General features: G+C 42.7%; 1 protein-coding gene across 4 annotated transcripts in view; it reads right to left on the bottom strand.

Annotated features, from left to right (window-relative positions):
* Positions 1 to 718: 718 nt before the first annotated feature.
* Positions 719 to 12644, bottom strand: part of GATA6 (GATA binding protein 6) — a 35533-nt gene continuing 23607 nt past the window's right edge. For all 4 annotated transcript variants that reach the window (XM_066246402.1, XM_066246401.1, XM_066246403.1 and 1 more), the window contains one exon: positions 719 to 2081. In XM_066246402.1, the coding sequence (XP_066102499.1) occupies positions 1911 to 2081 (171 nt within the window). In that variant the 3' untranslated portion in view covers positions 719 to 1910. The remainder of the gene's footprint in view (positions 2082 to 12644) is intronic.

Consider the following 12644-nt stretch of genomic DNA (forward strand, 5'->3'; position numbering starts at 1 on the left):
CCATATGGTTTCAGGGTACATGTGGGCTTCAGTGACTTCCCCAGACACACACATACCCCAGCTAAGTCTGACTTCTAGCATGACCCCATAAGAGACTTTTCTAAGAATCAAACTGGACCCCATAAAATGGCTGTTAATTAGTATATGAAAAGAAGTCAAAAATGCCTCACACCCCAGAGTCAAAATGAAATTACACTATTCTGTATTGTGGAATAGTTTCTTGATTTCCTGATATCCACCCAACAGTGAAGAAAAGGCAGGGTCTGTTCAGATCATTTTATATCTTCTGGTGAGTATAAGGACTTACTTCAACCTCAGATAAGCTATAAGGCTTAGCAGCATTTTGCAAAAGGGAGGTTCCAGAAAGAAGACCATTTCTGGATTATAAAATATATTTCTTTCAGAGGGAAAGAAATTCTGGACTTTTTCAATGTTTTTAAGGATTGATCCTAAAGAGAATGCTTATAATTGCAGATAATGTGATATAATACTGAGTCCCTTCCACTTATAAAAATTGTCCCAAATGCAAATTGAAAGTGGTAACTAAATCCATCTGCCAACTTCAGATACACCAAGTTATAAAACAGGCCCCAAAGGACAATTCATTGAAAAGAAGGCCGTAGGGCAATTTGCAAACATCATATGCGCTTGTTTTATATGAATATCTCTAGCCACATACAGTATCAAAATGAAACTGAAAGGGAAGGAATTCACTGTACAGAAGACAAAACAATACCCTTTTTATTTTTAAAACTCTGGTGAAATAGGTTTCCATATGACATCCCATTAAAAAAAAATAATAATGTAAACCAACCAGCCTGTGGGTTAGTCACAACTGTCAAGACTTCATCTTAGCGTGTACAGATGCCTAGAGTTATTTACAAATGTTGTCTGTTAGGTAGTAAAGTTTTGTTGCAATTTTTCCAGCACGTATTTCCACAGTAAAATAAAGGGGGGGGATACCGGTGTTCTCATATAAGAATTCTTAACAAATGAATAAAGGCAATTTTCCTGAGAGAAGATTTGTTCTTGAAATATTTCTCTTTTAACAATTGGAAATATAGAAATGGGATGTAGTTGTAAAAGAAGCATAAGAATGTCTAAGTTAACATTTTTCTTTTAAATTATTTAAGTACCATTAAGTTAAAATGTTTACATTCATTATAAAAAATGTTGTTAAATCTTATGCAAATGATTTAACACTGATTGCTGCAACGCAAATTGCACTTTTTTTAAAAAACAAAAAATTATTGTATACATGGAAGAAAAATATCTTGTTTGCTACCCTGTTTACAAATTCCGACTGACTTCAGATCAGCCACACAATATGAACTTTTGAGAAACGTAAGTCACAGTGTACATTATCGTTATAATGCAGTCTTGTAAGCTGAGTAATATTTTTGACAAGTGACCTCATGACCCAACTCAGCCTCCAGAGGTGTGTACCAAAATGGCCTCAAACGGTCTTCTCCATGAAACGCATGTGAAAACTGGGTGTGGAAAAGTATTTCAAAATTCTGGAATAACCAAAACTGATCAGAAGAAGCACATGATTTGGGGCAATACACATAAACCCTTTTTTTTTTTCTTCAAAAAACATATCAATATTCCTTAGCAAGCAAGGCCCCCGTCCTAGTCCAGGTTTCTGGAAGTGGCACAGCGGGCAGCCCGGGCAGGCCCAGCGGCATGCACTGGCCTTCCCAGGAAGCTCCATCTTCTCCCCTGGCTCTTCACTGGCGGGCCAGCTGGTAAGGCAGAGCCAACCTCTGGGGAAATGCATCTCTTTCAAAATAAAGGCACGGAAATCACGCGTCAGAGGAATGTTCGGTCAGCATACTCGCCCCCGGTCTGCATGGGCGTGGCACAGTCGCCGTAGGTCCCCGAGGGTCCTCCCGCTCCCGGAGGCGGGCTCAGGCCAGGGCCAGCGCGCACCAAGAATCCTGTCTCACCGAGGAAGACGTGACTTCGGCGGGCGAGGCTAGGCTGACACCTATGTACAGCCCATCTTGACCTGAGTACTTGAGCTCGTTGTTCTCGGGGTTAGTGCTTTCTCCCGTGCCGGACATCACCGGGGCACCCGCCTGGTGGAAGATGGACACAAACGAAGAGAAAGAGAAGGGGAGAGAATTAATGATAATGGTAGGTATAGCACGAGGGAACCGGTGAGAAGGGCAGTGCAGCCAGGCACAGCTGTCTGTGTGCCCACGGTACCGTTGACCTGACCCTGGAGATTTAAGCTTTCAGAAGCATTCTCCTGTTATCCTGAGAACTCATGGCGGTAACCACACAGCAACGTGGGCAGCTGAACAAAAGCAGAAAGGGAGCTGGAGGAAGACGATTTGTAAAAAGTGCCAAACCCTAAGATCTCTGACAGTGAAACAAGCCATACTGTGCAGGTAAACACACCCTAATGATGCCCACACAATTAAATCATTGAGAAAATGCAGAACCTTGGACACACACACACACACACACACACAGCAGAGCCACATGGCTAAGCAGTTACGTCAAAGTCTAAAAGAGAAAGCTACCCACTTCAGCAAAGCATGATAAATGAAATTTTAGAGCACTGACTTCATGGAAAATTAACCCATGCCTATACAGGTTTTAATATCAATCTTACTTACCTTAAATCTTTCCAAGAAGAATGGGCTATGTTTGAAGCAGACTACATAATAATGAAAATGCTAACATCCTGTATCTGTAAAGATTGTGACAATTGTTCCTCCAAGCGAACAGTTACCTTTGTATTGTTTCATTCAGTCCTTCCACCCAATGAGAAAGGCCATATAAAAACATAGGATATGCCTGACCGGGCAGTGGCGCAGTGGATAGAGTGTTGGACTGGGATGCAGAAGGCCCGGGTTCGAGACCCCGAGCTCGCCAGCTCACCAGCTTGGGCCCAAGGTCGCTGGCTCCAGCAAGGGGTTACTCGGTCTGCTGAAGGCCTGCAGTCAAGGCACGTATGAGAAGGCAATCAATAAACAATTAAGGCGTTGCAATGCGCAACGAAAAAAACTAATGATTGATGCTTCTCATCTCTCCGTTCCTGTCTGTCCCTATCTATCCCTCTCTCTGACTCTCTCTCTGTCTCTGTAAAAAGTAAAAATTTAAAAATAAATAAATAAATAAATTCACTAAAAAAAATAAAAGTTAAAAATGAAAAATAAAAAACAAAAGAAAACATAGGATATAATCTAGTAAAATCAAACCAAAATAACTTAAATAACATTTAGACTCTGGTTTGAGAAAGCAGCTGCATTTGACTTTTTAAAAAAATCTAGCTATAACTAGAGAACTTTAAAATCCTGCCTTTTTCCTTCTCAAAGCTCAGAAGGCTATTACTCGTTCTGTGCTTTCAGAGCTCTATCCCATAAACTACTAGATACTTGCTTTTTGACACAGGCAGACCTATTTTGTACTTCTCAAAGCATTCCTTTTTTTTTTTTTTTAAATACACAATCCCATCAAATCCTTAAAACATGTGTCTGGCTGAATTGATGTTGTATTCACTTCAGAGAAACATGGGGCGCAAAATACAGGCTGAGATGAACAAAGGTCTGCCTGGGGTCTGGAAGTGAACGTGGCCCTCCTCTTCCCTGGGTAAAATCTGATCTTGTCTCTCATCCTCACAATAAGCACAGGACGCTGGGAGGCGGGGCTTCAGGAGGTCCGACCATGTGACAGCAATGTCTCTGCCTATTCCAACTTTTACCAGCTGGACAGACTGCATCCAGCCCCTCCTCATATCCAATCCTTCCTCTTACTAGCAAAAATGATGAGTGTTTATAAAAATCCAGCAACAACAGTACCCCATACCCAAACTTCTTTTTAAGTAACACAAACTTAAAGATTTACACTGAGGGCTTTAGATGAAGAAAAAAAAAAAAAAAAAAAGCAAATTTCAAAGCCATTGATATGACTAAAATTTTTAATATATTGTTGCGAAAACTTTTAAATAGCTGAAATAATCCTGTCAAAGACACTAAAGATATGGATTTGGTTACACATATAAATATGGTGATTAATATCAGCCCTTAAAATCCAAAACCTCTACAATGAGCAGTGCCAACGTGAATCCAGCTTTAATCCCCAAAGATAAACAGAAGGGGCCCTGGCCGGTTGGCTCAGCGGTAGAGCGTCAGCCTGGTGTGCGGGGGACCCGGGCTTGATTCCCGACCAGGGCACATAGGAGAAGCGCCCATTTGCTTCTCCACCCCCCACCCTCCTTCCTCTCTGTCTCTTTCTTCCCCTCCTGCAGCCAAGGCTCCATTGGAGCAAAGATGGCCCGGGTGCTGGGGATGGCTTCTTGGCCTCTGCCCCAGGCGCTAGAGTGGCTCTGGTCGCAGCAGAGCAACGCCCCGGAGGGGCAGAGCATCGCCCCCTGGTGGGCAGAGCGTCGCCCCTGGTGGGCGTGCTGGGTGGATCCCGGTCGGGCGCATGCGGGAGTCTGTCTGACTGTCTCTCCCTGTTTCCAGCTTCAGAAAAAAAATACAAAAAAAGAATTCAAAGATAAACAGAAGGGTGATATTCCCCAAAAGAGCACACCTGCATTTATCTAACTAAATTTGACTTTAGCATAGCACGTGCTGTTCTCTGACATAAAGAAGGAGCCAGGACTGGCCCAGGAAGCAGCCCACCTCAAATGGCCAGATGTGCAGATAGCAGAATGGTCTGTTGTCACCAAAAGTCAGTAGCAAAGTAGCCACAGGAGCCAGGCACTGAGACTACGAGCCCCAAAAAGACAATCACTCCCTGGACGAACTCTCAGGCCATATGAGGAGCCAGGACACATACACATTCGAAAGTAAGTCTGCTCAACTGCCTACCATAAATGATAAATGAGTGGCTGAGACAGTGAGGTGGGGCAAGAGGTCATAAAAGGAATCAAAGAGCAGGGAGATCCTTGCAGATGAGCCTCAGGCAGCCTGTCCTGGTTCTGCCACCCACTGAGTACAGTCACCTCTCTGGGCCTCCTGCTCCCTAACTGGCTCTTGTCTTACCTACCTCAATATGGTTGTGACAATTAATTGAGATGTTTGTAAAAGCATCAGCATGATGCCTTGCCATGTTAAACATTCCAGAAAAAGAAGCGACAGCCAGTAGACATATGAAAAGATTCTCAACTAATCACTAATCATCAGAGAAGTGCAAATTAAAACCACAATGAGATACCACCCCACACCTGTCAGATGGTGCTGGCAAGAATGTGGAGAAAGCCTGACCAGGCGGTGGCACAGTGGATAGAGCGTCGGACTGGGATGCGGAAGGACCCAGGTTCGAGACCCCGAGGTTGCCAGCTTGAGCACGGGTTCATCTGGTTTGAGCAAAAGCTCACCAGCTTGGACCCAAGGTTGCTGGCTCGAGCAAGGGGTTACTCGGTCTGCTGAAGGCCCGTGGTCAAAGCACATATGAAAAAACAATCAATGAACAACTAAGGTGTCACAACGAAAAACTGATGATTGATGCTTCTCATCTCTCTCCATTCCTGTCTGTCCCTATCTATCCCTCTCTTTGACTCTCTCTGAAAAAAAAAGAATGTGGAGAAAAGGGAAACGTGCACTGTTGGTGGGAATGCAGATTGGTGCAACCACTGTGGAAAGCAGCATGCTATTATCTAAAAAAAATTAAGAACAGAACTTCCTTATGACCTAGTGATTCCACTTCTAGGAATTTATCCGAAGAATTCCAAAACACTAATTTGAAAGAATAAATGTACCCTTATGTTCTGTGCAGCATTATTTCCGATAGCTAAAATTTGGAAGCAGCCCAAGTATCCACCAGTAAATTAGGATTAAAAACAAAACAAGGCCCTGTCTGGTTGGCTCAGTGGTAGAGCGTCGGCCTGGCGTGCAAGAGTCCTGGGTTTGATTCCCAGCCAGGGCACACAGGAGAAGTGCCCATCTGTTTTTTCACCCCTTCCCCTTCTCCTTCCTCTCTGTCTCTCTCTTCCCCTCCTGCAGCCAAGGCTCCATTGGAGCAAAGTTGGCCCGGGCGCTGAGGATGGCTCCATGGCCTCTGCCTCAGGCGCTAGAATGGCCCTGGTTGCAACAGAACAACGCCCCAGATGGGCAGAGCATCGCCCCCTGGTGGGCGTGCCGGGTGGATCCCAGTCGGGCGCATGCGGGAGTCTGTCTGACTGCCTCCCTGTTTCCAGCTTTGGAAAAAATGCAAAACAAAACAAAATAAAACTGTGGTACATTTACACAATTGGAATACTACTCAGCTATAAAAAAGAAGAAAATCGTAACTTTTGCGACAGCATGGATAAACCTGGAGATCATTATGCTGTGAAATCAGCCAGTCAGAGAAAGATAACTACCATATGATTTCACTCAGAATCTAATGAACAAAATAAACAAACAAAATAGAAACAGCCTCATAGACACAGAAAACAGACTGACAACTGTTAGCAGGAGGGAGGTTGAGAGGCTGGGTGAAAAAAGTGAATGGATCAAACAAAACAAAAACAGAAACAAAAATCTCAGACATAGATAATAGTATGGTTTTACCAGAGGAGAAGGAAGGTGGAATGGTAAGAGAGTATGGGGGGATGAATGAAGATGGAAGGAGACTTGACTTGGGGTGAACACCCAATACAGCATATAGGTGATATATTATGGAATTATACCCTGATACCTATATAATTTTATTAACCAATGGAACCCCAATAAAGTCAATAAAAGTAAAACATACATATATCAGCTCATTTGAAATCAAAAGCAACATCTGAGTCTCTCAGAAAAAAAATGGAACAAGTATTTGTTCCCAAAGCTTGAGAACCACTTTGTAAATGGGGATTTACTATTTAAACACAGAATATGACAATGTAAAAGTTTTATGTATGTCGCCTGACCAGGTGGTGGCGCAATGGATAGAGCGTCGAACTGGGATGCGGAGGACCCAAGTTCGAGACCCTGAGGTCACCAGCTTAAGCACGGGCTCATCTGGCTTGTGCAAAAAAAAAAAAAAAAGAAAAAAAAAGCTCACCAGCTTGGACCCAAGGTCGCTGGCTCGAGCAAGGGGTTACTTAGTCTGCTGAAGGCCCGTGGTCAAGGCACATATGAGAAAGCAATCAATGAACAACTAAGGTGTCGCAACGAAAAACTAATGATTGATGCTCTTCTCATCTCTCTCCATTCCTGTCTGTCTGTCCCTATCTATCCCTCTCTCTGACTCTCTCTGTCCCTGTAGAAAAAAAAAAAAGTTTTATATATGTCAATCATAACAAAAAAAAAACTACTACTTTTTTTCTAAAGATACAAAATGAGATCATAAGGGTGAGAGCTGATGACATCATGATAATCCCAGTACCCTCATCAGTGACCAGTGGGGCTATATTCTGGTACACACCTTAGAAGGCATTTGAAGAGACAGAGAATTTTATAACTTACTTAGCTCTGTAATTTCGCTTCTGAACGTGTATTATTAAAGGAAAGAATGGAAATGAAGGGAAAGGCTCCACATGGGAAGACATCCATTGCAGGTTTACTTGTAATAGTGGAAACCATGGAAATAATCTAATATCTAATAATATGGGAACAATTTGGAAAAGCAAAGCACATCCGCTCAATGAACTATTAAGCAATTATTAAAAATAATAAGATCATGTAGCAAAATGGAAAAAATCCCGTAATGCAATGTTAGATGAAAAACATCAGGACATAAAAAAAATTCTGTCACCATTACAACTTGTCCATGCACACATAAGAAAGCGTATTTCAAGGGAACCTAGGAGGGCTTGGAGGACAGGGGACCATTTGAGAGGGCCCAATCTGTTAGCTATCTATGCCTTTCTTTGACTATTTTAATTGAATGGCATAGTACAGCCTAAGTTTTAGAGAAGAGTAGAAGACACTACTAGCACCAGCGACGTGGGGCACAAGCACTTGAGTGTTGAGCCAGGCTGGATAGAGTCATAAAGTAGCATGAAAAAATAGGGAGTAATTAGAGCAGAGCACTAACATGGGGGTGGGGGGGTGGAAGGTGCCTCATACACTCCTGGAGTCACCTCCACGCCACGTGACCATCATGCCCATGCGAAACATGGTTCCACATAAAGTCAAAGCACCAAACACACTACATGAGTTCCCCAGTGGAACCTGAGCCCTCAAAACTGGTATTCTAACTGCAGAAGTCTAAAATTGGCACAACTCTCCTTAAGAAACCTGGCTTGTCCAAGTGCCTTTTCTTCATTGGTGATATTTAGGAGGTACCTATTGAGAATCAGTACGGTATGCGGAGAAAATCAGAGAAAACGTATTGTGACCCTGGACCTAATACATGTGTACATAAGTACAAGTAAAAAATTTCCACTGGTACTATGTCTTCCCACATCTAGTTAAACCCCTGAAGGACTTCCGTTCAGATTACAGATATCTCAACATAGCAAAAGAAGACATCTCACTAAGCGAAACCAACCTACTCCACCAAATATTTCTGAACAACAATAGAGAACAGCGCACGGGAATGCCCATAGCTGAAATATCCTTCCTCCTTTCTGCGGGCAAACTCACAGCTAGCTCGGGCAGGCGGAGGTCCTGGCCCTTTCTCTGATCAAAGTGCAATGAGGGTGGAGCAGAAATCTGTTCAGTGTTTCCATTCACAGCTTATCTGCCCTCCACCCTCCCACAGACAACTGAAAATGGAGGCACTTCCTGTTGAAAAAAAAAAAAAAATGTGTTATCAGCACCAGACCCAGCCTGGGCTTAGCACTGAGTGCAAGACAAGTTAGGTGGGAGACAACTGATGGCAGAGCAGCTGGGCTGGAAAACTCCCTCCTAAAGGAATAAATGACTTCAGGGACAACTTGGCTGTGGCAGACCATGACATGGAAAATATCCCCTAGCCTGTGACATAGACACAGTTCATCTTTAGATCACTAGATATTTTTCCCTGTGAGAATAAGTCTTTGTTCATTTTCAGACATACAAAAGTGGGCAGAGTAGGTTTATAGTTGTAATACAAATAAATAATACAAGAACAAACTCTCTGTTTTGCGTACGTAAACATAGTTTTGCCTACCCCTGCACATCTGAAAAGTCAAGGATTTCTGAATTGGTACACTATAGTCCAGGGGTCCCCAAACTTTTTACACAGGGGGCCAGTTCACTGTCCCTCAGACTGTTGGAGGGCCAGACTAAAAAAAAAAAAATGAACAAATCCCTGTGCACATTGCACATATCTTATTTTAAAGTAAAAAAACAAAACGGGAACAAATACAATATTTAAAATAAAGAACGAGTAAATTTAAATCAACAAACTGACCAGTATTTCAATGGGAACTATGCTCCTCTCACTGACCACCAATGAAAGAGGTGCCCCTTCTGGAAGTGCGGCGGGGGCCGGATAAATGGCCTCAGGGGGCCGCATGCGGCCCGCGGGGCCGTAGTTTGGGGACCCCTGCTATAGTCCATACCCCGCAGTATCTGACTCACAGTGGGCTTGTCAACATGTCGGTTCCCTCTCCTTCCCTTCACTCCACATATCCCACCACTGGCAGGCCCAGAGACAGCCTCCAGCGGGGAAGCCCAGGGAGGCAGCTCTGGAAAGGCTACACATCTGAGCAAAGAAAACCCTTAAAGCACACAGCCTTTCTAGAACAAACAGCACAGGTTCTCCGGCTTGGGCATTCTAAACATACATTTCATTTTTGAGGAAGAAAACCAACGAGGAGTCGACAGGGATGTGCTGTAACCTCTTAATGCAGCCTCGATCGGAAGAAACAAAACACTGCCCCCTGGGCAGGTTGAGGGTGAGTGTGTGATCATTTCCAGAGCGTGAGACTTTGATGATGATCACAACTGCCTCCTTAGCTCGAAGTCAGACTGTCGGCTTCCACGGCCTCTGATCTGTCCTTCCTACAAATCTAAGTAAGTTTGTGTTTGCGGCTTTTTCTTGTGTGAGGGGAAGCCAGCCATCCCTTATTGCCAGAGCTCCCTTCTCTGCTTTTATAACCTTTAGGTTAGTCTCTCGCAGTGCTTTATAGCGGCTTTCCTCAAAAGAAAAGGAAAAACTACGTGTAAGTTCCAACAAAGAAACACTTTTCAGATAAATCTAAACTTCCACCCTAAAAAAATACAACGCTCATTTCAGTTTGAATGTACCAGACCAAAAAGAAAAAAGAAAAAAGAACAGTTGGTTCAATAATTTAGGGGGCAACACAGGAAGATTCACAGATACACAAAGGTCTGTCTCCATCAGGACATGTGAAAATCGTCAATCACAGCAACACCTCTAATTCTTCGATAACGGCTCAAATAAAGCGAGAGAACACAGCACCATTCTGTCCCAAGGAGAGAGAGAGAGAGTCATGGCCACTTCGGCTGGTGACCTAACTCAGTTTTTAGCAGACTGGTCATTTATTTATTTTTGCTGCTCCCTTGCTTGACCCCCTTCCCCCTTCTGGGCCTGAGTAAACGAGGTGACATCCACAGGCTCGGATGCCGCCTGCTCAAGGACAGGGGAACAATTCTACAATCTACTCTGGGAAGAGGAGCAAAGTGTTTTATGCATCTATACACACTTAAACAGAAAGCATGTTGTGGTGAAGAAAGGCATGGCCCCAAATGTGTAAGTATTCTGGGGCTGTCAGTAAAGTCCTGATGTACAAATACAAATGGCAAAAGGGAGGGTTTGTTCTACAACTTGAAGTCATTAGCGCACTAAAGAAAGTTTTTCTTCTTAAATGAGTCAAAAGAAAACAGATGACTCTATTATCATCTTCAGATTAACTAGTAAAGAATCCTGAGGCAAGATTTAAAACCTAGTGAATTATGATCTTTTATACCACAGCTGGCTTTTCAGGAGATTGGGTGAGCATCCTTATCTCACCATCTCAATTAGAGAAAGCGTGTCATGGTCTAAGAACCAAGCAGCATTTACAAGAAAGCTGTATGAAATACCCAAGATCATAAGGAATGAAAAATTGCTATCAGAGAAATAAAAGCAGTATTTAAAATATTGGTTACTTTGTTAACAAAGTAACAAAGCTCTGCATCACAAAATTTCCCCCATTTTGAAAGTAAGGATTTCTTTCTTTTTTTTTTTTAAGGTTTTAAATAATTTTTTTTTTTTAGATTTTATTTATTCATTATAGAGAGGAGAATGTGAGAGAGAGAGAGAAGGGGGGAGGAGCAGGAAGCATCAACTCCCATATGCGCCTTGACCAGGCAAGCCCAGGGTTTCGAACCGGCAACCTCAGTGTTTCCAGGTTGACGCTAATTTATCCACTGTGCCACCACAGGTCAGAGGATTTATTTCTAATGTCTCTGGATGGAAAACACTGCCATGCAAATAAAGCGCATCTCTATTAACTTCCAAGATTAAATTTAAATACTACTATTCCTCTTGAGCTTCAAAGAAGTCTACAGCCATCTCCCACTTATGCTACACAATCCTCCTAAAAACCAGATGGTAGGAATTACTTTTCCCCTTTAGTAGAGGAAAACAGAGGCTTTACAAAACCTTGGCAGCTCACTCTATAGTCACACACAGAGCTGCAGCTCAGCGCCTGGCTGCCTGCAACTGTTTCCCTCCAGCTGCTAATCTGTAAACCCCCAGAATAAACTTCAGACCGTATCCAGGTTTCACCATCAATCAAGCAACTAAACTTAATGAGAACTTTAAATTAAAAGTATTTGTGCTTAATAAGATAAAAGTGATGCTGCTGGAGTGCGTGCCCCAGTTCTGGGGAAACCGCACCACGCTACCAACGACCAAAGGGCCACACAGCAAGTAAATCAGCGTTTGAACACGGGCAGATACTGACTTGGAACTGTTGACTCACGAGACTCCAACAGGACGTCAAAACTGATACCTGTTATTTATTTGTTTAAATCTTTCTTAAAATCTGAAGTCAATAAAATAATCCCTCTGTGCCCAGTCTCACAAATGCCAACAGCCGGGGCCAGGTATAATAAATAGTATCATTATGAATTATCACATATGCCAACACCTGTCTTTGGAGATGCTTTTTGTAATTAAATCATTAAAATTTTAGAGGAAAATCAACAGGTAGGTCTCCACATAAACAGAGCTAACACCACGTGTTTAATTCATATTCATTAGCTCTTCATATAGCTAGTAACTCTTTGGCAGACACCCATGAAATGCATAATAAATTACTTTTGTTCCAGTAAAGGAATTCATTTTCTTCAAAGATTCATTTAGCAATAATATTTCAGAGCCTTCTCAGCCAAATTTCTTAAATTTGGCCATGTTTTCCCGTAACATTAGTTCAAGTTTTGTGACAATTTTGTATATTCTTATAGAGGGCAAAGGATTGTAACGGATCTGTCATCTACAGAGGAAAGTTGTGTTCTGGAATGAAGCCTTCTAACCTTGAGGCCATATGAAAAGGCAAATGACATTCTGCCTACACTTAATTCTTTACCTAGTATTCTACTTTTTGAGGCTGTGATAAGGAGTCACTTATTAAATAATTCACAGTCCTGTGATAAACTGGGTGAACGCATACATTATAAACTATCGAAAGAGCACTACAGTTGTACTGTTTCCTAATACACATACAAAACCATCGGATGTTAACGTAGTGCCCTGTATTTCTCACTACTCCTCTCTATTGTCCTCCCTGCAACATGCGTGCGCACGCGCACATGAAAGAAAGGAGGAAGTCCACAAAA

The sequence above is a fragment of the Saccopteryx bilineata genome, chromosome 11 (assembly GCF_036850765.1).
Source record: "Saccopteryx bilineata isolate mSacBil1 chromosome 11, mSacBil1_pri_phased_curated, whole genome shotgun sequence".
Lineage (NCBI taxonomy): Eukaryota > Metazoa > Chordata > Mammalia > Chiroptera > Emballonuridae > Saccopteryx > Saccopteryx bilineata.